Source organism: Megascapheus bottae, chromosome 6 (assembly GCF_031878675.1).
Source record: "Megascapheus bottae isolate mThoBot1 chromosome 6, mThoBot2.hap1, whole genome shotgun sequence".
Lineage (NCBI taxonomy): Eukaryota > Metazoa > Chordata > Mammalia > Rodentia > Geomyidae > Megascapheus > Megascapheus bottae.
In genome coordinates, this window is record NC_143514.1 from 12,283,297 (window position 1) to 12,307,535 (window position 24,239).

The following is a 24,239-nucleotide window of genomic DNA, read 5'->3' on the forward strand; positions in this document are numbered from 1 at the left end:
GCCCAGGACTGGCAAACAAACAAACGAACAAAAAGAGTTATCAATTTGTCAGAGATTCCCTATATGCCAGAAAAACGGTCTGGCACAAACCAGAATTGTCGATACAGAAGAGCACAGGGATATTTGCATTATTAACACTTTATACTTCTAACCTTTCTCCAAGGATAAAAGCAACTAGTTTAACCATTCCTCTTATTCCAAATTCTTAAACTCAATATTATAGACATAAGAGTAAAGCAAATCTGGGATTCGCTCCAACAGAAATGCAACAGCACAGCCATGTTATTCTTAAAAAACACTGTTTAGATATTTTTTTCTTTATAATCAAGCACTCAGTAGCCACACTTTTAACAGCCCACATTAGGTGACAATAAATGCATTTGGTTGTGCAACAAGTCTGTCTAAGCTTTATTTAGGGATTTTTCAATATGTCCAAGAGTTACTGACCTATAATGACATCAACTTTTAAGGTTAGACTACTGAAACAAAAATTATAAAAAAAAATTCAATCACAATGAAATTTCTTCAGGTTAAAGGCTGTACCTCTTGTGGGCATATTAAAAAAATTAATCTCACCAGCCTACACTTCAAAAGTTAGTGCCTCTAGGAACCATCAGCAGCAAGAAAAATAAACTGCAATAAATAAAAAGCAATTTAATCAAATACTTAGAGAAAAATATAACAATACCTACCCTAAACTGTCCCACCCACTAGAGAGGTTAAAAAAAAATGTTTTAAAAACCTAAGTAAGCCAAGTGAGGTGGCTCACACCTGTAATCCTAGCTACTCAGGAGGCTGAGATCTGAGGATCAAGGTTCAAAGCCAGCCCAGGCACAAAAGGACCTGAGACTCCAATTAACCCCTAGAAAAACAGAAAGTGGGGCTTGGCTCAAGGGGTAGGTGGTAGCTTTGAGCTGAAGAGCTCAGGGACAATGCCCAGGCCAGGTTCAAGCCTCAAGACCACCACCAACAACAACAAAAAACAAAAAACCCTAAGTAAGTTTATTATCTCTGACAAGGATTACAACTGGTCCAACTCCTGAGAGTGCTCAGAAGGACTAAAGATGGAATGAAGGCAACATCTAGGGATTAGCATCCCCCCAAATGAACTTTTTTTTTTTTTGCCAGTCCTGGGGTTTGAACTCATGGCCTGAGAACTGTCCTTGGGATTTCTGAAGGTTAGAGCTCTACCACTTGAGCCTCAGCACTACTTTTAGCTTTTTTTCTATGTATGTGGAACCGAGGAATCGAACCCCGGTCTTTGTGCATGCTACGCAAGCACTCTACCACTAGGCCAAATTCCCAGCCCCACCAAGTCAAGTCTTTACAAACCCAAAGTACCCAAAATACACTATATTTGTCTATGAATTCACAAATAAGATGTTGTTACTGCTTCATTTTATCTTTTGAGATCAACAATATTTGTAGGCTCTACCCTTCAAAATGAAAGCAGAACATAAAATCAGCTAACAATTTTCAAGTCATCTGATACTCAAATTTTGAGGACAGTATATCTTATTAACTGAAACAAAACAGATCTACCTTCTTCCTTCACCAACAATAAGAGAACTGAACCAATCCAAAGGTGATTTAAAAAAAAAAGTCTGTGAAAGTATTCAACTTTTAGAAGAAAGAAAAGCAAGAAAAACAAGAATGAGGGAGAAACTTAAGAAGGGGGGAATCAATGGGCCTCTTTCATTTGGCGACAAGCAAGTGCAAGAAAGTCCATATAAAGTTTGTTTAGTTGTCTTGTGCATATCTGCGTTCTGAAGAGAGGGGACTTGGAGGTTTTTTCTGAAGCCTGTGAGCATCTGCACACTCTATCCTCTTATAGTTCTTCTTTGTCTCAGTAATCTCAAAGCCAAACTTCCTGATTCATTACAGATCTGGACACACAGCTAGATATTGTCGAAAGGGCTGCCTTTTTCACAGATGTTTAAGACATGATTTAACATTTTTGTTCCTATTCCTAGTCTTTGGTAAGGTCAAGACATACTAGTGTCATGGTGTAAAGTCTCTTCTGATTCTGTGAATGATCCACGCTTCAGCATGCTGCACTGACAGCTCTATCATTGAAAAGGGCAAGTTTTGCTAGCTCACCAACCTCCACCACATCCCTGTAGAACTTGTCCTTGTAGCTGACCGGGAAGATGACTGGGTTCAGAATCTTCAACTGTTTAGTATTGTGTGGTATCACATCTCCCAGAATAATGGGCCTTTTCATCTTTCCTGCCTGTTGCACTCTCCACACCATCGTCCTCACCACCCAAGCCCTCACAATGGGCCATTAAACCCCACCAGCTTCTCTACCCTTGCACACCCAGGGCACTCAGTTTCCGCCTGCCATCCCTGCCAGCCAGACCTGCCTGGAGCTTTGTTTTGAATAGAAATGCAATCATCTTTATCTGTACATCTCAGTGCATTTTCTAATCAATATTCGTTATATGCTGACTGACCCTTTCAGTCTTATTTCTTCAGCCTAGAGCCTTTCTCCCACAGGTCCATGGTCCTTTCTGTTTTCTGTGACATGAGAGGAGACTCTGAATTTATCCTTTCATCCCTTCTTCACAGATTAAACCTTTGGGCCCCCTCCTCATTGTCTTTTTTCTGGACACAATCTTTGAGCCCACAGAGAAAGCTAGAGGTCACTCATTTATTAAGCTATTATTTATTAAAAGCTAAGTGCTATTCTGCAGACCAATTCATCTGACTTTCATACCTTGGCCCTTCACATGCTCCTGATTTGTGTTCTCTCTTATGAATGAATCTGTGTACTGTAGTTCAGACAGGTGATAACATTTGCCTCTAAAGTTCATTACAAAAAAAAGGGGGGGATGGAGGGAGGGAAATGGGGACCAAAACATGAGAAAGGGTATAAATATTTGTGAAGTAATGCACCTTCTATCTGGTGAATATAATGTAACCCTTCTATTAATTACAATAAAAAATATATGGAAAAAAGTAAACTATGTCCATTTCAGAAAGCCTGTCTCTCATTTCCTGTATATTTTACAACTGTATTTAGGTTCTTCTATTTCTCTGACTTCAACTGTATTCTTTTTTCCTATCTTTCCTTTTTCTTTTTATTGGCTCTGTCTGGAGATTACAACAAAGCAGAACAAAATACTAAGTTTAAAAGGGACTTTGAGAGCATAAGCTTCTGTAAAAACAAAAGTAGAGTGTTATATTCGTTTATGTCACTACAGAATAAAAGACACAGAAAATACACAAGAGTGAAGTCAGTCATGGTAGAACATACCTGTAATCCCAACAGTACAGAAGCCAATTCAAGAGCACTTCCAGTTACTGCTTTTGAGACTTAGCAAGACTATATCTCTAAAATAACAAACAAGCCGGGAGCGGTGGCTCACACCTGTAATCCTAGCTACTCAGGAGGTTGAGATCTGAGGATCAAGGTTCAACGCCAGCCTGGGCACAAAAGGACCTGAGATTCTTATCTCCAATTAACCACTAGAAAACGGGAAGTGGGGCTTGGCTCAAGGGTAGGGTGGTAGTCATGAGCTAAAGTGCTCAGGGACAGTGCCCAGGCCCAGTGGTAGGGTGGTAGCCTTGAGCTGAAGAGCTGAAGGACAGTACCCAGGCTGAGCTCAAGCCCCATGACCCACAATAAATAAATAAAAATTAATTAATTAACAAACAAGCCAGGCATCAACAGCTAATGCCTTTTGGCTACTCAGGAAGCTGAGATCTGAGGTTGGTATCTGAGACTTTAATCTCCACTAAAAACTACCAAAAAAAATCTGGAAGTGGAGCTGTGGTTCAAGTAGTAGAGTGCTAGTTTTCATTGAGCAAAAAGCAGCTTAGGCTCTGAGCTCAAGTTGCAGGGTAGGCAGAAAAAACTCCCAAAACACAAAACCAGAAAACACTGAAGAGTATAAAAGTTACATAAGGCAGTCCCAACCATTTCAGATCCATATATCAGTATCACAGGAAAAGAACTTATATCCTATCCTTTCAGAAAACATACACACGCTCTTGACTGCAAATGTATTCACTTTCTAAGAACTTTACAGATAGCACAGTTAGGTGACTTTGCTTTTTTTTTTTTTTAAAGCCACCCACCAGGAAACAAGGAGGTGGGAAATAACGAAGTTCAACAAGAAATGTAGTTACTTCTGTAACTGTAACCCTCTGTACATCATCCCTTATCCCCCCCACCAAAACAAAAGCCACCTGCCATATTGCTTGTAAAGGGTAGAGACAAGCCCTATTACATCATGATTCTATACTTACAGTTCTTCATTTAATTTCACATGAAATTTCCAAAATGAAGACCAGTCGCTACACACATCTTAATGAAATCAAGCACTACTAAAGAAATGTGTGTCCTCAGTCTATTTTACACTTTAGGTTTAGTTGAAAGTGTCACTTGGGGGTAGGACCTCTGGAAGTGATCAGTTTGGATGCTCTGAAGAGGAGCAATCAACTGGAGGGCCACAGAGAGACTGAGACTGGAAGGGGCTGTGGAATGGGACAGGCCCAAGGCAGGCATACATATAATCTTTTTTTCACAACATGACTCTTAATATTTCCACTGAGCAGTGCTTGGGCAGTCCTTCAGGATTAACACCTTGAAATCATCCTCCATTCTCTTCTCCCCAGGAGTAAATTCTATAGGCAGCAGCTTCAAAAGACACGCAGGATGCACTACCTTCTCACCACTCCACAGCTATATGGTCCCTTCACGTGCTCAGGTCCACAATACACACTTCTTTTTCTTTCTAAATGGGCTTCTTGCCCCTTCCTTGACACACCTTCTACTCTGTCCAATTGTTCCTCATAGACTTGAGAGGAATTGTTTTAAATCCAAAATCTAACAGCTTTCTTCTCCCCAGAGTCAAAGTCCAGATCCTGTAATGTCCAAAACCTTACAAGACTTGACCACCCAGCCTGTCTCATCTTTTACCCATCTCGTCACCCGCCACAGTGGCCTTCTTCAATTCACTATGGAGGCCAGGCCACAGGGGCCTGTGCACTTCCTATACCTGCATATACCCTCTATGCTGGCATCTGCTTTCTCCTAGTTCTGCTGATCATTGTATTTAGAATTACAAATCACTCTTTCTCCCTTTTTTCCCCATACTTCCCTGCTTTACTTCTTACAACTTATTATTCTCTACTGTGCTTATCTGTCTCTCACCACTAATGAAACACAGGGACTCCTTGAGGGCATTGGCTGCCGGTTGCTACAGCCTCTGTCCCGATACGTCTGTAGGCGCTGTGGGTTCTCCAACTCAGTTTTGGATCACTGGCATCTAACCATTTTCAGGAATCTACTGTTTTGTGTTTAACCTATCAACCTTCTTTGACCTACCTGCAATTCCACAAACTTCCCTACACTCCAATAATTTAACCTAGACCCTTCCATCCAATCTATTATGACTATTTAAGGTACTTCAACTAGCCTGAAAAAAAAATGGAGAGGTTCCTTTTCCCTCAGGTATTAAAGCTTCTTAGGCTTCTACACTATCCTGCCTATCTGGCCTCAGATGCACCCAAGCTTAGTCTCAGACAATCTTTAGGTCTGGCCAGGTACAATTGGACATTGTATTAGGAAAATAGAGGAGAAAGGAAGGAAACAGGCTGGACATGATCTTCCATAGGGGAGGAGTGTTGATTGAAGAACAGCGGGAAGGGGGAGGGCAGGTGGGGAACCTTCCTATGGAACTGGAGGTTGTGCAAGGGATTGGACTGGTTAGGTTTTTTATGGGGGTCTGAGCAAGGAGACATGTTGAGTTAGAAACAGGGGAGGTGACTGCAGAGGTAGGCAGAGAACTAGGTAAGTATAATGACAACTGATTCCTTTATCCAGGGTCTTTTCAATGTTCAAACAGCTCTACGTCTGTTTTGCCGGTTTGGCCTTCTCAGGGTCCAGTTCTCAGTCTTGTAACCTCTTATTCCTTTCCTGGTCTCACAGCTGGGCCTCACAGTTCCCTAGACGGTAGGCCACTATGGAATGTCTACAGTTAGGCTGGGGAGTATTGCCCTCTCTGTGTCAAGTATGTCTGTGCCTATCTGGGGTTTTGCCTGACATGGTATGCACGGGGGTGGGGGGAAATAGGGTAGGGGTCTATCCTTCGGTGATACTAGTGGCACTTGCACTGCCTATTGGGTGGAGACTGCGCATACCTCACCCATTCGTGTAACTGTGTCACCTGCAGCAAGATGTGCCCCGATCCTTCCGCAGAAAGTGAACTCCTGTGGGACAGTCTGTCAGAGCTTGGGCCAGGCCCCTTAGTTTAGACTCTGGGAAAATGAAGTTTCAAAAACCTTGTGGCACACCTAAATAGGAATCAAAACGAGCCTGCAATCCGAGTCACTGAGAACTGAAATCTGAGGATGGAGGTCCAAAGCCACCAGCAAAACTCCAGAAGTGGAGTTGTGGCTCCAGGGGTCGGCACCAGCTTTGAGGGGAAGAAAAAGGGGGGGGGGGTGAGGCAAGAAAGGGCTCAAGGTGTTGAGTTCAAGCCCCAGTACCGGCACACACAAAATAATAATGATGACAGTAATAATCATAACAACAACAATAACAAAAACAAAGCACACTGTCACAGACGAGGCCCCGGAGCCAGGTTGTTGCCTCCCACCATGCACTTTTCCTACAAAATGATCCCATTAAGCAGCTCGACCTAACTCAGGAGCCCCGGGATGGTAATATTCCTCCGGGATGCCGGACAGGCCCTGGGGTCGAGGACAGCCCCTGACTCCATTGGCAGCCGCCGCCTCCTCCCCGCCCCCGGGGCAGAACAGCCCACCGTACAACTCCACGGTGACCACACTCTCGCGACACTTTAGTGGACGCCCCCCCCCCCCCCCCCCCCCCCCCCCGCGAGCCGGAAGTGGGGCAAGAGACACAGTTCACGTCCCCTAGGGCGCGAGCGAGCGCCGCCCGGAGAGTTCCGGGCCTACTTCCGGGACCCGCACTGGGCGGGGCCTCGAGGGTGTTCCCTGGCTGTCACTCATCCGCCGCCGGGACGGTCGGCCCGCCCTTTGCCCTTCACGGCCGTGTCCCACCCGCCCTCCCCCGGCCCTTGCTGGAGCGGCGGCCAGCCAGCCGTGGTTCGCCTCCTTCGGGCCCAGCGCTGCGGCCTCGGAGCTGAGGGGCCCGGTCCCCGTGCCGCGTCCCGCCGTAAGTGCCGGGAATGCCTCTGGCTATGTATAGCTCGTCCAGGGCGCCCCACGTCCGTCCCCGGGCAACAGCTGCCTCCCCGCGCCCGCCGCTCCCCGCGGGCGGCGTACACCCGAATTTGGGAACGGGGCGACCTCCCACCTGTTATCCTCCGTAAGCAGAAATGCCACTTGGAGACGGCAGCGCCATTTGGCTTGGGACCGGGGAATTTTCCCATCCCCGGCTCCAGGCTTTCCCGAATGCCTTGCTTTTCTCCGAGAATGCTTTAGCCTCTTGACGGGCGGTTCTGCCTTGAGTATAAGAATCGACAGTTCTATACACAGCTATCTGAATGCGTATACATGTATATTTTTGTGTGTGTGTGTTTCATCCTTCTTTATTGGGTTCCAAGTGGAGGGAAACGACTATTCATTTTCCTTCTCGGATCTTATTTTTTAAGTCATTCTTTGTCATTGCTCTGTTAGGTTAAAAAACAAAAACAAAAGCCTGTCTTGAACATGTAAGTGCCTCTCAGTCAGCCCTGGAAAATTGAGCTTAAACATTCTTTTCTTTTCTTCTGCAATTTTTGTTGTTGTTGTTGTTTCACAGGGGTAAGTCATTCGATTCTGAAGTTCTGTTAATTCTCCAGAAAGAGTTCAAGCCTTCCAGAAGCCAAAATGGGACACAGTAAACAGATTCGCATTTTAATACTGAACGACATGGAAAAGCTGGAGAAGACGCTCTTCAGGCTTGAGCAAGGTCAGTAGCAAGTTCTTCACTCATTTGTGTCTTAATTTTTTTTTTAATCCTGTGATAGGCAGTTATATTTTTTTATTTGACACTGGGATAATAAGGGTATGTGCCTAAGGTGAGTGAGGTCCTGAATTAAGCCCCCAAACCATTACCAAAAACAAACAAAAACCATTTTGTAAAAAGTTAGATAAAAGCTCCTAGGAGCCGGCAAGGCGGCTCCTGTAATCCTAGCTACTCAGGAGGCTGAGATCTGATGATCAAGGTTTAAAGCCACCCCAGGCACAAAAGGACCTGAGACTCCAATTAACCTCAAGAAAAAGGGAAGTGGGGCTCGGCTCAAGGGTAGGGTGGTAGCCTTGCGCTGAAGAGTTCAGGGACAGTGCCCAGGCTGAGTTCAAGCCCCATGACCCACAAAAAAAAAGTTCCTAGAATCTGGAATCAGGAGTTTGGTATAGTGGTAGAGTGCTTATTCCTGGGTACCACTTACATAAAAAAGGCCAGAAGTGGTGCTGTGGCTCAAATGGTAGAGTGCTAGCCTTGAGCAAAAAGCCCAAGGACAGTGCTAAAAGTTCCTAGGATCTTTCTGAAACTTGATCTGTGCCAAGACAGTCCTGTGTTCCACAGTATTATTAATGAAGACTGATTTTAGTTAAAAAATAGTTTCTATCTGTTATGTTAGAACAAGGATAAATTATAATTCATTTTTCTTTGAGTGCTAACTACCTCTGAAGATAGAACCTGCCCTGGGTACTGGTGGCTCAAGCCTGTAATTCTAGCTACTTAGTAGGCTGAGATCGGAAACCATAGTTCAAAGCCAGCCAAAGCAGGAACATCTATGAGACTCATGTCCAGTTAACCACGAAAAAGCCACAAATAGAACTGTCACTCAAGTGACAAAGTCCTAGTTTTTTTTTTTTCTATGTATGTGGTACCGAGGAATCGAACCCAAGTCTTAGTGCATGCTAGGCAAGCACTCTACCACTAGGCCAAACTCCCGGCCCCTAAAGTCCTAGTTTTGAGTGAAAAAGCCAAGAGACAGTGCATAGATCCTGAGTTCAAGACCCAGTGACTACACACACACACATACACACACACACACAGAAATACACAATCACACAAAAAAAGACAGAAGCTACAAGCTAGGGGCTCAGTTGTAGAACATCTGTACAGAAAAACCCTGAATTCCACTCCCAATGAAAAAAACAAATAAAGAGAACCTACAAACAACATATGTAATCAGGAGGCTGGCCATTTTATGTAAAATTAACATAGCTCATAGATCATATATATATAATTTGTTTTGAAGTACTGCCTTTTTTTGTGTGGGCCATGGGGTTTGAACTCGGCCTGGACACTGTCCCTGAGCTCTTCAGCTCAAGCCTACTGCCCTACCCTTGAACCAAGCCCCACATCCCATTTTCTAGAGGTTAGTTGGAGATAAGAGTCTCTGGTCCTTTTGTGCCTGGGCTGGCATTGAACCTTGATCATCCCAGATCTCTGCCTCCTGAGTAGCTAGGATTACAGGCGTAAGCCATGGCATCTGGCTAGTACTGCCTTTATAGCACATTTTTTTCCTATTGGACTATGAATCAGTAAAAAAAAAAAGATTACAGAAAAGAAATACAAAACACTGATCCAGTTATGTGAGCCACCACACCTGGCTTTGGGAACTGTACTCTTATAAGACAAATTAGTAGATGCTTCATATTCTTAAGCTTTGTCATTTTCAGTGCTGAAAAACATTTCACATTTATGTAAATATAACTTGTGAAATCAAAGTTTAATATAGGAAAAGCAAAATGCAGTTACCCTTATGTATGTACCAAATGTATATTGATGAATATTTTGAAGGAAAGTTTTGTTTTTTTGTTTTTGTGGTTCTTGGGGCTTAAACTTGGCCTAGGCACTGTCCTTGAGCTCTTCCGCCCAAGGCTACCACCCTACCCCTGGGCCTAGGTGCTGTCCCTGAGCTTTTCTGCTCAAGGCTACTACCCTACCCTTGAGCCAAGCCCCACTTCCCATTTTCTAGGGGTTAGTTGGAGATAAGAGTCTCAGGTCCTTTTGTGCCAAGGCTAGCTTTGAATCTTGATCCTCAGATCTCAGCCTCTTGAGTAGCTAGGATTACAGCCACTGCACCCGGCTGGCAAGTTTTTTTTTTTTATTGCTTTAATTTTTTTAGGGGGTGGGGTCATGGGGCTTGAACTCTGGGCCTGAGTGCTGTCCCTGACCTATTCAGCTCTAGGCTACTGCCCTACCCTTGAGCCACAGCCCCACTTCCTCTTTTCAAGTGGGTAACTGGAGATAAAGAGTCTCATGGACTTTAGTGCCCAGGCTGACTTTGAACTGAGATCCTCAGACATCAGCCTCCCGAGTAGCTAGGATTGTAGGTGTGATTGTTCTAATGTTTTAAAAGGGTTGTTTTTTAATTTTTTTTCTTTTTTTTTGTCACATTCCTGGGGCTCGAATTCGGGGCTTGGATACTATGTCTTAACTTTTTTAGGTGGCTCAAGGCTAGAAATTACCACTTGAGTCATAGATCCATTTCTGGCATTCTTGCTGGTTGAATTAGAGATAAAAGTCTCATGAACTTTTCTGCCTGGGCTGGCTTCAAAGCACAACCCTCACATCTCAAGAATAGCCAGTAGGATTACAGGAGTCAGCTACTGATCCCTAGCTAAAAGTGAAATTTTTAAAGAAATTTCAGCCATTTAATCTAATGTGTTATCACCAGCCCATCGCTTCCTCTTCTAACTTGAGCATTTGAGATTACTAAGTACTAATTCCATTTTTGGCTTTCCTGACTCTACACTTCCGGGGTTTTGATTTTTTCTCCACCTACCTTCTGGAGTATTCTGGTCAGCTTGCTGTTTCTCACTAGGCGTTCTTCCCATTTTAATTCATTGTGAGTATCTGCTAGGAATTCCTTTCTTACTCTTAGAGAATAATGCATTCTCCTGACCTCTGCTGTTGCTTCTATGCTAAGGAATTTTAAGAAAGGGGAAGAGGAGCTTTGAACTTCACTTTCTTTCTTTTTTTTTTTTTTTTTTGGTGGATCCTGGGGCTTGAACTCAGCCTAGGCACTGTCCTTGAGCTCTTCAGCTCAAGGCTACCACCCTACCCTTGAACCAATCCCTATATCCCATTTTCTAGAGGTTAATTGGAGATACATACATACATATAATGTGTGTGTGTCTGTTTGTATAGTGTATATATACATATATATGTATATTCACATTATAATGTGAAAGTATTCTGCTCTTCTATAAATTTAATTTTGAGGCTCAAAATTAAAAATGTATAGCTTCCTAGTGATAAAGCCTTCAATACAAGGCACTGGTTGACAGATTACTCTGACTTCTAGTCCCACCCAGGATCTTTGCTTCCTTTTGACACTGTGTAGTAGGATGGCCTTGGCTTAGTTCTGTTTGATTATGCATAAATCTACCATGTTCAAAACTATCCTAAGCTTTAATGCTTTCCAAGCTTCCTGTTTATTTTAGTGAGTCTCTATCTTCATCATTGCTTAGTCTTTTGGAATTTATTTTCTTTGTCATCTTTCTAAACTCTATAATTTCTTCCTGAGTATCTCCATCTTTTCTATAAGATCAAACACAGATGCCCAAATAATTTGTTTTTTGTTCTGGGGCTTGAACTCAGGGCTTAGGCACTGTCCTTGGACACTTTTTGCTCAAAGCTAGTGCTCTGCCACTTGAGCCACAGCACTACTTCCAGCTTTTTCTGTGTATATGAGACAGAAAAATTGAACCCAGGGCTTTGTGCATGCGAGAAAAGCACTCTACCACTAGGCTATGCTCCCGGTCCCCCAAATAATTTTTTGTACAATTTCTTTCCTTTTATTGTTTGGTATTTATAAAATTGCATTTCACATGTCTGCTTGGCTTTTTAGATGTTGTAATGGGTCTCCATCTTCCCTAGCCAAGACTGAATTTTATTGTTCTTTAGTATGTTAAATCGTTATCCTTAGGTTCCCTTAGTCATTCCTGCTAATTCCTTCCCTGCTGATTTTCCTTGTGCTTGTCCTTACTACCAACTTTTGTCAGAGTCTTCTGTATTTGTTAAATCCTTTTACCATTCTGTGTGTTAAACTTCCAACTGAACTTGCTTGAAGTCTCTCCTTCCTTTTCATTATATCCTTTCTTTGATTTCCAGTGAGCAGTGTCTAAAGCGTGTCAGTGCTACCTTGTCTCAAATGTAGTTTAAGATCTCTAAAGACAGGGACAGTCTTACAAACTGAGTACAATGTGCACCAGTTAGTCTATATTTGCTGATTGACTCCTGAAACTCCTGTAAAACTAGCCAAAATTGTAAATTCATCTAAGCTGTGTGAAACTCAAAGATATAAAGATTTCATATGCTTGAAGAGGACACTGGCTAGGTGTTAGTCCATCCAAGTGCTATAAATAGGGATGTCACTTTTTATATAGTAATGAAGTGATCATATTATTTTAGAAGGTAATTTGTAGTTATTTAAAATATATACATCTATAAATTATATATTATGGAATAAGTTATAATAAATTGGAGAGTGAAGACAATGATGAGACAGTAAATCATTGAGACTATTCTTTTAAAATGAGCTAGGTGCCATTGGTTTCAACCTGTAATCCTAGCTACTCTGGAGCCTGTAATCTGAGAATTGCAGTTCAGAGTCAGTCCAGGCAGACAAATCAGTGAGACTCTAGAATCTCTAATGTACAGCAAAAAGCAGGGTAGGAGATGTGCTTCAAGTGATAAAGGGCCAGCCTTCAGTAAAAAAGCCACAAGAGCTCAAGACCCTAAGTTCGAGCCCCAGTCTGGCATGGCACAAACACACACACACACACACATGCATGCGTGTGTGCACACAAAGATCTGATTAAGGATAAGTAATGATAGCTGAGTTGGAAAATGGGACATAATTCATGGGAATTAGTGATCAATTAAATGAAAAAATTCAAGTAATTTTGGGTTCTTTATATGCAATTGATCAGGAATGCCTCTCTTTCTTTTCCTTTTATCCTCTGAAAGAATTCTTTATCAAGAGTGATATCTCTATAGACTTTTCTAATTCAATGAGTAGAAGACTAGATTTTTTTTCTGACAAAATCAGTGTTCATTGTTCTATGTCTCATTACATGCCAGAATAATAAAAAATAAATTTAGAATTCTTCAGTCTTTTATAGGTGTCAGACTTGTAATTGTTTAACTAAAATACTGTCTTTAACTAAGAGCGTGAGTTTCTATAAATTGAGCAGTAAGAAGAACTATAATTTACAGTTGTCTATAAGACGTTCTGCTCATCCTCCTAGTGTTAGCTAGAGGAATAGGATAGCCACGCCATGACCACGCTATGACCTAAGCTAATTTTAGCAGACTAACTGGCTAATTGTAGAAATCTGACATATTCTAGATGTTCTGACATTTTATTTACTGCATATAAAACTTTAAATTTCTGTGCACTAAATTAGAGATCTAAAATGATGCTATCCATACTGGAAATGAAGGTAGGAAATACAGACTTTTATATTGTTTTGGTTTGGGTTTTAAATAATTCAGTTTTACTGCTGTATGAATGGACTTGATGCTTGTGGCAGATACATTAAAAGCAATAAGAGTGAACTTCGTGAGTGGGGGAATGGAAGTTTAGATGTGGAATCCAAGCCTCACTTGTTTGCTGGCACAAAGTTGTCATGTTTGCACCTTTCCCTAAGCCAGGTTAAGTAGAGGCACAAGTTACATTAAACAATAGAGGCTGGGGGCATAGATAAGTGAGAAGGCATCTGCTTAGCCTGCAAAGGGCCCTAGTACCACAGAAAAATATAAATATTTGCAACATAGAATCTAAAACCTTGTGACCACTGAAAGAATAACCACACACATCTCTTTCACTTCTTCAAAACTGTTCAACTTAAAAGTTGAGTGGGAATGTGCTCTTGGAGATTTGACCTTCACGATTTGTCCTCTCTCAAGAGTAACAAGTAACCCTTCCATACTGTGATACTCAGAAAATACTGTCAGTAAAATAAAACACACTTTATTTTACTCTTTGAACTAAAGGTGATTTGACATTGTGATGTGTTTCCTTGAAGGAAACTGGTGCTGCAGAACAGAGTTTGGCATAGTGTTTGCTTGTTTAGAAGATTTCAGATAGGAGATTTTTGGAGATTTGTAGGCCATGCACTGTTGTTGCTCATTGCCATTGTTGCATCATGAATTGTCATTGCAGCATGAATTCGGAAATGTGACTATATTCTAACAAAAGCTTGTTTGCAGCAACAGCTGTCATCTGGATATAGTTTCCTTTGCAAAGGCTTAAAAGTTTTTTTTAATGTATTTTTATTATTATATGATTTTTTTTCCAACCCTGAGGCTTAAACTCAGGGCCTGAGCACTGTCCTTGGGCTTTCTCAAAACTAGAGCCCTACCACTTGAGCCACAGCACCTCTTCTGGCTTTTTTTGGTATGTGATACTGAGGAATCAAACCTAGGGCTTTGTGCATGCTAGACAGACACTCTACCACTAGGCCACTCTGCCAGCCCTATCATATGATTTTATATCCAAGTGAATCACATCACTTTAGAAAGTTAGAAAGGACGTTCTAATTTGTATGAAATCTTCAATGTAAAGATTTTTGTTGGTTTAGAAATAATTAGTTTAATGTATAAATATAAAACATCTTCTTATTAACTTGTTAAAACCTGTTTCATGTCAAGAAAGTAGACATTTAACTAGGCACATTTCAGCCAAAAAGTCTTTACATAATTTAATGGGGTTGAAAAATTAATGCTATGATTTAATAAATATACTCACTAAAAACTTCTTTCATTTAGACTTGGTTGTTTTTGTGTGGTATTTTTGTATCTTTGAAACTTAAAACCAATTACTTAAATAACCAGAACTTGGACTCTTTGAATCACTTTGTCAAAAAATATTAAATCAAAATGGTTTTAAAAAATAATGGAATTAGAGTTGGAGTCATGGCTCAGTTGGTAGAGTACTAGTTGATAAGCAAAAGTATCAGGTACTGAGTTCAAGTCCTGGTCACAGAACAAAAGAAAAATTTATTTAAGTACTTTATTTCCACTGACAGTATTAGGATTAGCTTTTAATGAGAGGTAAAAGACCTTTCCTAGTTATTAATAAATACAAATAGTTATTAAAATATAGTCTATTTAATCTTATCACTTTAAGTTTGGTGTCTCATTATTCATATAACATATTTCATATATATTTATATAAATATTTATTTTGAGATTGTCATTTTTTTCATATATTTTTATTGTAATTAATAGAAGGGTTACATTATATTTGCCAGATAGAAGGTACATTAATTCACATACATTGATACCCTCTCTCATGTCTTGGTCCCCATTTCCCTCCCCCCCACCCCCACCCCTCATCTTGTTTTCCCCCCTTCCCTATCCAATTTCAAATAACCAAATACAAATATATCCAATAAATCAGATAACAAAGTGAGATACTGTAACAATATGAGATAACCAAGGGACAGCAAAAGAGATGAGAGATAACATAGTACATTAAGGACAACAATCACTCATTATATGGCTTTTGTTTCTATATCCTAGAGGTCCTTTCATTTAGCGTCATACTATATGGCCTTATGTATGTGGGTTTTGTTCTATTGCAAGTCTCTGCTGGGAGAGCCCAAGGTTTCTACTGATTATGACAAACGAGGGAAACCATTGAGCCTATGTTCCTTTGAGAGATTGACATTTTTTTTTATAAAGCTAAGAACTGTTGACCTAAATACTGTTAGAGATTTTAGATGTTTTAACCTTTGTACAACAAGTTCTCTGAGTTCTTGTGCAATTATAAAAGCAATGTTTGTGTAAACTGAACAGTTTAAATGTCAGATCATTTCTCACATTTGTACATATTCAAAATGTTACCATTATTCCTAGTAATAAATTTAACTGTGCTTATAATGATATAAGTATTTATGACTTGGATTGTTACTTTTTTGTTGTTGTTGGTCGTGGGGCTTGAACTCAGGATTGTCACTATTTTAGCTCATGTTTTAATTATACAGTTATTTTTCAATCTATCTCAACATAAGGTAGCTCAAATATAACAGTTTGTATTCTCACATGGTACCCAAAAAGCAAGTAAAAGTCAATGTGCTTAATTTAAGTGATCAATTAAAATTTTTATATTTGTAGAAAAATGGTAATATGAGAAAAACAAATCCTGCATCTACAGTAGTACAATGCTCATCTCTGAGCATCTGGTCATAACCAGTTTGTCCTCAGTGTAGCCCTCCTTGGAACTGTTGTATACCCTTGTTTACCAAGTTCTACTGTATTCTAGCTTGTAGCTGTACTGCAGTTTACTTCATTATTCTCTATTATGAGATATTGGGTGTGGTCAGTTTATTTAGTTGTTATAAATATGGTGATGGCAAAATCCATATATATATATATATATTTCCTTTCTATATAGGCTATATATCACTGGTTTTATTTTCATAATAAATATTCCTACATAAATTAGGTTATCAAATATATATATAGGCACAAACACATCATTTCCCCCCTTTTTTTAGGTTGTACTCAAGGTCTTATGCTTTTTCCAGCTCTTTTCTGCCTGAGTTTTATTTCAGGCATGGTCTTTTGTTTCTGCCCAAGAGACTCAGCCACGATCCTTCTCTCTATAGCTTCAGAGAGCACAGACCCATACCACAACCCTATCTTATTGATTGAGATCAGGCATTGATAACTTTTTGCTTGGGCTAGCCTTGAACTGTGATCTTCCTGATCTCTGCTTCCCCAGTGGCTGAAAAACATTAGTAATGCTAAATTATTTTTATAAAAGATTTTGTATATGTCGTTAGATGGAAAAGAAATTCTCAGTTTACTGGTAGTATGAAATATGAGCCTCTAGATTTTTGCAAAGCTACTTAGTAACATCATTTGATGTTTTATTTCTTGTTAAAACTATTTCCTGTGAAGAAATTTACATCCACATTTTGGCCCAATTTAGAAATACAGCTAACAGTACTTGTCACAGCATGATAACCTTTTCCAGGAATGTTAGAACTTCTATGAGGATTATTCATATTACAGTATGAAAACAGTTTATATTTCCCTTGGTGATTATTGAAGCATTTAACAGGATTTGAGAAAATTGGGTGCATCCCACAGTCTTTTTATTGCCTTTTGCTCACAGAGCATCTTATCCACTTAATAATTAATACTGTGATGTGGAAGAATTTGCCACCTGTCAAGCATCATTCTGAGGATTTAATTATAAAAGAACAATTGTGAACCTTACTGATACATAAATAAGCTCAGCTGCAGGGTTTGCCTTGTGTCAAACTGACTTTTTTTTCCTTTTTCTTTTTTGCCAGTCGAGAGGCTTGATCTCAGGGCCTAGGGAAAGACCCTGAGTTTTTTATGTTCAATACTAGCACTCTACCACTTGAGCCACAGCTTCACTTCTGAACTCCCCCTTTTTTATTTTTGATAGTTGATAAGATAAGAGTCTCATGGACTTTACTGCCCAGTCTGGTTTTGAACCATGAATCCTGAGTAGCTAGGATTATAGGCCTGAATCCCTGCCACCCAGCCACACAGACTTTTAAAATGTATAAATAAACGTCCATTTATACTGAACTCTCTCTAAATCATATCCAGCACAACAGAAATCACTGTAGCTTTCCCCTTACTTATTTACAACATCTTCTGGAAGTAAAAACCAGCTCTCTTAACCTTTGATTTGGAAGTTATTTATACCAGGTATAAAGTTCTAGTCTGAGGCAAACAATGTAGCTATTGCAGAGCCTGGGTCCCAGAATATTCCAATAAAGCAAAGTGCACAAAATTTTTAATTTCTCAATGAATAACAGATTTATATCTATTCTAGTCGGTTATTTGTGCAGTAAAATTATGCCTTTAAAGAATGTATGTACCTTATTAAAGAATTTATAGCTAAAAATGTTCATGGTCAGCTGAGTCTTGAGTAAGTCATAACATAATTTAATGTGAATGGAAGAGGGTCTTGTCTTGATGTTGATGGCTGCTGACTGTTCAGGGTTGATGTTGCTGAAGATAGGGGTGACTGGCAATTTCTTGAAATAAGACAATAATGACCTTTTCTGTACAAATTGACTTCCTTTCATAAATGATTTCTCTGTAGCTTGCGATGCTATTTGACAGCATTTAACCCACAGTAGAACTTCTTTCCTTTCAAATCCCATCACTGCTTTGTCAAGAAGGGTGTGTGTGTGTGTGTGTGTGTGTGTGTGTGTGTGTGTGTGTGTGTACATACACACTAGTACTGGTGCTTGAACTCAGGGCCAGGGTGCCTTTAGTTTTTTTGCTCAAGGCTAGACATCTCCAACTTAAGCCACTTCTGAATTTTTGGTGCTTATTGGAGATGAGTCTCATGGACTTTTCTGATAGGGCTGTTTTTGAATTACCATCCTTATATATCTAAGCCTCCTAAGGGGCTAGGATTACAGGTATTTGGCAATCCATGACGTTTATGTCATATTTTAAATCCTTTGTTTCAACAAAGATTGGAATAGATTCTCTATCAAGAAACTACTTTCTTTGCTCATCCCTTACAAACAGTTCTTCAGCCACTAATATTTTGTCATGGGATTGTACCAATTCAGTTACATCTTCTTCAGCTTCCATTTCTAATCCTAGTCCTCTTCCTGTTTCTGTTGCTTCTGCAGTGATTTCTTCCAACGAAGTCTTTAACCTTTTGGAGGTTCAATCCATGAGGATTGAAATCAACTTCTCTCAACTCCTATTTGTGTGAATATTTTGACTTCCTTCCCTTAATAATGATTGTTAATAATGATGTAAAGTAGTGGATCTTTTCCAGAAGATTTTCTGTTTGCTGTGCCTAGAGCTAATGGAGGAATGACTGCCAGTGATTCCTTCTAAAATAATAAAGCCAGAAAACCTCTTGTAGAATGAACTGCAAAATGGATGCTGTGTTGTGTTTGAAAATAATATTAATCACATTAGACATCTCCCCTAGCATTTTTGGATGACCAGGTACATTGCCCATGAGCAATACTTTTTAAAAGGAACTTTCTTTTTTCCAAGAAGTAGGTCTCATCCATGAGCCTAAAATATTCAGTAAATTATATTGTAAATGGTCAGAGTTGACTTCCTGTAACTCCTATGGACCCCCAGATTCTCAGAATGGCATTCAGCATGGGTTTCAACCTAAAATCACCATCTACATTATCCACTAATAAGATAGGTATCCTGTCCTTGAAGCCAGGCATTGCCTTCTTCCAGATGGCATCCTATTCCAATATCAGGCTGTTTTGTTTACATTGAACACAGGTTGTTAAGTGTAACTACTTTCATCAGTTTAAATTGAATAACCACTTCATCTTCTTCTACTTTGGCACCTGCTGTTTCAACTGAGAACTTTATGTTAGAATTATATGTGTCATGAATCAAGCTCCTCTAGCTTCTATGGCTTCCTCATGTCAGATTTAATAGAATTGAACAGAGTTAAGGCTTTGCTCTAGAGAAGGCTCTTGTTCAAGGGAGTGTTATGGCTGATTTAATCTGTCCAGATCACCAAAGCTTTCTTCATGTCAACAATAAATGTGTTTTGCTTTCTTATGCATGTGTTCAGAGGAGGAACACTTCCAATTCCCTTAAAAACTTTTTCTTTACATTCACAGCTTGACTAGAGCTATTTGGTGAAAGAGTTTTAGCGTGTGTGTGTGTGTGTGTGTGTGTGTGTGATGGGTCTTGAACTCTGGGCCTGGGCGCTGTCCCTGAGCTCTTCAGCTCAAGGCTACCACCCTATCCCTGAGCCACAACACCACTTCTCATTTTCTAGTGATTAACTGGAGGTAAGAGTCTCATAGTCTTTAGTGCCCCGGCTGGCTTTGAACCAAGATCCTCAGATCTCAACCTCCTGGACCTGGCTAGAATCCTAGCTTTTAACTTAACTCAGCTTTTTGTGTGTTGTTTTTTTTTTTTTGTGATTGGGTTTTTTTTTTCTATGTTTAATTCTTTTTCCATATATTTTTATTGTAATTAATAGAAGGGTTACATTATATTCACCATATAGAAGGTGCATTACTTCACATACATTGATACCTTTTCTCATGTCTTGTTCCCCATTTCCCTCCCCTCACCCCCCCATCTTGCTTTCTCCCCCTCTCCTATCCGATTTCAAATAACCAAATACACATATATACAATATATCAGATAACAAGGTGAAATGCTGTAACAATATGAGATAACCAAGGGACAGCAAAAAAGATGAGAGATAACATAGTACATTAAGGACAACAACCACTTATTATATGGCTTTTCTATATCCTGGAGGTCCTTTCATGTAGCGTCATACTATATGGCCTTGTGTGTCTAGGTTTTGTTCTATTGTAAATGTCTGCTAGGAGAGCCCAAGGTTTCTACTGATTATGACAAATGAGGGAAACCATTGAGCCTATGTTCTTTTGAGTCTGGCTTACTTCACTTAATATGATTTTTTCTAAGTCCATTTCCTTACAAATGGGGCAATGTTGTTCTTTCTGACAGCAGCATAGAATTCCATTGTGTATAAATACCACATCTTGTTGATCCACTCATCAACTGAGGGGCATCTAAGTTGGTTCCATATCTTTGCTATGGTAAATAGTGCTGCAGTGAACATCATTGTGCTAGTAGATTTAGCTATGTCCTTGTTTCTGGACGATTGGGTAAATGCTAAGTAGTGGAATTGCTGGGTCATAAGGGAGTTCTATGTTTAGTCATTTGAGGAACTGCCATACTGCTTTCCATAGTGGTTGAACGAGTTCACACTCTTACCATGTGGTTGGTTTTGTTTGTTTTTTTTTTTGGGGGGGGGGGTGGGTCGTGGAATTTGAACAGCCTGGGCACTGTCCCTGAGCTCTGCAGCTCAAGGCTTCCATCCTACCCTTGAGCCAAGCTCCACTTCCTGTTTTCTGGAGGTTAATTGGAGATAGGAGTCTCAGGTCCCTTTGTGACTTGGCTGGCTTTGAACCTTGATTCTCAGATCTCAGCCTCCTGATTAGCTAGGATTACAGGCCTGAGCCACCATGCCAGGCTTTGTGTGTTTTGATTCTTTATTTTCTTATCTCAGTCTTCAGCATACCAACCTCATTGAGCTTAATTTCTAACCTTTGATTTAAAGTAAAACATACCCAACTCTTTTTGTATGTGAAATGTTAGAGTAGGATCATTAATTGGCCTATCTGTATTGTTTAATCTCTAGAAATAGAGAGGTCAGGAGGGAGAAATATGGGAGGGTTAGCTATTATGGCTAGAGCAGTTAAAACACAGCTAAGTTCTCTAGCTTATATGGATACACTTCACTGTGTTCCCCCCCACACACATACACCAAAATGTCACTGATCACAAAACGACTAGATGAAAATGATTATAATGAAAAAGTTTGAAATAACTGCCAAATACGATCCAGAAACTTAGAGAATAAACATGTGCTGTTAGAAAAAAATGGCACTACTAGCTCCCCTAAGTATCCATGTCCTGATGTAATAACCTCTCTGAAACTGAGCCAAAATAAATATTTTCTCCCTTCAAAAAAGGCATTGATTGCCTGGTGGTTTTCTCTGTGGTTTTATATAGCTCTGCTCTTGGGGCACCTGGAGTGAGGTTTCAGGATCTTCTTGACTGCAAGGTGAAGAAGCTAGGACCATGAGAAGTAAAATGATGAGCTACTCAAGTCCCATTGCTGGTTATGTAACAGAGCTGAGAGTAGAACTTAGATTTCTTGCCTCCTGAGGTTCTTGAAATGAGTCTGTGAAACAAGCCCCTGCCGCTCAGGTTTTTTCTATCCTGTTTCCTCTTTCCTAGATGTCAGTGTGGTAACTGTCTCACTACTATTTCTGTTTAGATTTCATTGGATATTGGACATTGTGAATATTCTTTTGATATTTCAGGATCTTGTGGTTCTTGCTTTGAAAAACTGGTGAGTTTTATTTTAGCGATTGTTTATCTCTGGATCATCTTGATCTTTTTGAGCCTTGATAGAAAAGGTTTCTTAGCTAGGAAGTGGCACTGTGGCTCAAGGGGTAGGGCGGTAGCCTTGAGCCGGAGAACTCAGGGACAATGCCTACGCTTAGAGTTCAAGCCCCATGACTGATTAAAAAAAAAAAAAAGTAAAGAAAAGGTCTCTTGGCTTATCCCAGCCCTTCTACTTAAGCCATGAGTCTTCTAGATCTCTAATGAATACTCCAAGGGTTTAACAAGATCTTGTCTCTCTGGAGGTCAGAAATAGAATGGTTTCTAGGCCTAGGTGAATTCTGTGAATTATTCAACTTTCAGTAGTTGTGCTTTGCTTCATGAAGGCAACTTTTGGTCCTGTATAGCTTAGTATTAAATGCACTCAGAGACGCCTTAGGTAAATTTCTACAGCACTTTTGTGTACTTCTCTTTGTTGTCTTCTTTTACTCTTACTCCAATTCAGTCTCTCCAAGCTCTCCAAATTCTGATCTGTCCTTTCACCTCAGTATAACCAACACTTCTACTCAGAGTACAACTGTCTAGAAAGTTCTCTCACTATGACAGCTAGGTATCTCTCTCTTTATCCCCTTTAGAATTGTTTCCAAGGAAAGCAAAATGGGCATTAAAAAGTTGACAATTGGGGCCAGGAGTTTGGCCTAGTGGTAGTGTGCTTGCCTAGCATGCACAAAGGCCAGTGTTCAATTCCTCAGTACCACATACATAGAAAAAGCCAGAAGTGGTGCTGTGGCTCAAGTGATAGAGCTCTACCTTGAGAAAGCTCAGGAACAGTGCTCAGATTCTGAGCTCAAAACCCAGGACCCGCCCCCCCCCCCAAAAAAAATTGAAGGTTGCTGGGCACTGGTGGTTCACACCTGTAATCTTAGCTACTCAACACGTTGAGAACTCAGGATTGAGATTTGAAGCAAGCCTGATCAGAGAGATTCTTATGAGAGACTCTTATGTCCAGTTACTTCTAGCAAAAAAAAAAGAAAAACCCTTAAGTAAAGGTGTGGCTCAACTGGTAGAGCTCTAGCTTAGAGCAAGAAAACTAGCAGAACATTCTGGCTCTGAGTTCAAGCTCCAGTACCAGCAGGTATGCACACACGTGTGAGCACACACACACACACACACACACACACAAAGCAGACAGTTCTGTGCTGTTGCTAAAACATAAAAATTAGCAAAATCAAAATTCAGAGTAGTTCTAAAACAGCATTTAATGCTTTATTTTAAACATAACTACTCATATTTTTAAAGTTGTATCTTATTGTCGTTTAGAGAGGTTATAGTTACAATTAATCAGGTAGTGGGTACATTACTTATTGAACATTGATACCCCTTCTCATGTTAAAAAAATCCATTTTGTAATTCTAATTAAACAACTTTTTAACTGAAGTCATATAATGAATTCATTAAGATACGTTATTTTTTTAAGGGTTTGAACTGCAGTTCCGATTGGGCCCAACTTTGCAGGGGAAAGCAGTTACTGTGTATACAAATTACCCATTTCCTGGAGAAGCATTTAATCGAGAAAAGTTCTATTCACTGGATTGGGAAAATCCAACAGAAAGAGAAGATGATTCTGACAAATACTGCAAACTTAACCTGCAACAGTCAGGGTCCTTTCAGTATCACTTCCTCCAAGGGTAAGTCCCTCTTTTTTTTTATTTTAGGCAACCTGAGGCTACATAATTTGTAGAAGTTACTGTATTTCATTGAAGTTTTTATAGGGCTTTCTTGAGAAATAGAATAGCATAATATAGTTCTTCTAAATTATTATTTGGCATTACAGACTCAATAATTCAATAATTTTAATACAATATTCTTCTCCTATAAGCTGATGATAGGAAACTATTAACTCGAGTGCCTTTGTGTTACTGATAGACTTCAGTATATTTATTTTTCATTAAAACAGCAGTATTGGAAATCATGTATATTGTATTATATAATAATTATTAGGAAAAGGTTATAAGTTTTTCAATTGTTTTGTTGCAACTTTGAAAATGATCTTATGTGCTCAGAAATAAACATTTTAGGGGCCAGGAGCATGGTCTAGTGGTACAGTGCTTGCCTAGCACACATAAAGCCTAGGTTCAATTCCTTGGTACCACATATACAGAAAAAGCCGGAAATGCTGTGGCTCAAGTGGTTGAACACTAGTCTTGAGGAAAGCCCAAGGACAAGAAAGACAAAGCCCAAGAAAGAAAAAGAAAAAGAAAGACTTTAAGCCAGGTGCTGGTGGCTCACTCCTGTAACCCTAGCTACTTAGGAGGCTGAGATCTGAGGATTGAGGTTCAAAAAAAAAGACAGAATAGGAGCTGTGGCTGCAGAGTTAGAGTGCTAGCCTTGAGAAAAATGTTCAGGG

The 24,239-nt window shown here is 40.0% G+C and overlaps 1 protein-coding gene and 1 pseudogene across 1 annotated transcript in view; one reads left to right on the forward strand and one right to left on the reverse strand.

The window, feature by feature from the left end:
• Window positions 1-1,616: 1,616 nt before the first annotated feature.
• LOC150061378 (N-alpha-acetyltransferase 50 pseudogene) lies at window positions 1,617-2,224 on the reverse strand (annotated as a pseudogene).
• A 4,839-nt stretch (window positions 2,225-7,063) lies between these two features.
• Window positions 7,064-24,239, forward strand: part of Agl (amylo-alpha-1,6-glucosidase and 4-alpha-glucanotransferase) — a 69,273-nt gene continuing 52,097 nt past the window's right edge. Inside the window, exons 1-3 of the mRNA XM_090334257.1 lie at window positions 7,064-7,150; window positions 7,739-7,888; window positions 23,310-23,520. Of these exons, the coding sequence (XP_090190383.1) occupies window positions 7,807-7,888; window positions 23,310-23,520 (293 nt within the window). The 5' untranslated portion in view covers window positions 7,064-7,150; window positions 7,739-7,806. The remainder of the gene's footprint in view (window positions 7,151-7,738; window positions 7,889-23,309; window positions 23,521-24,239) is intronic.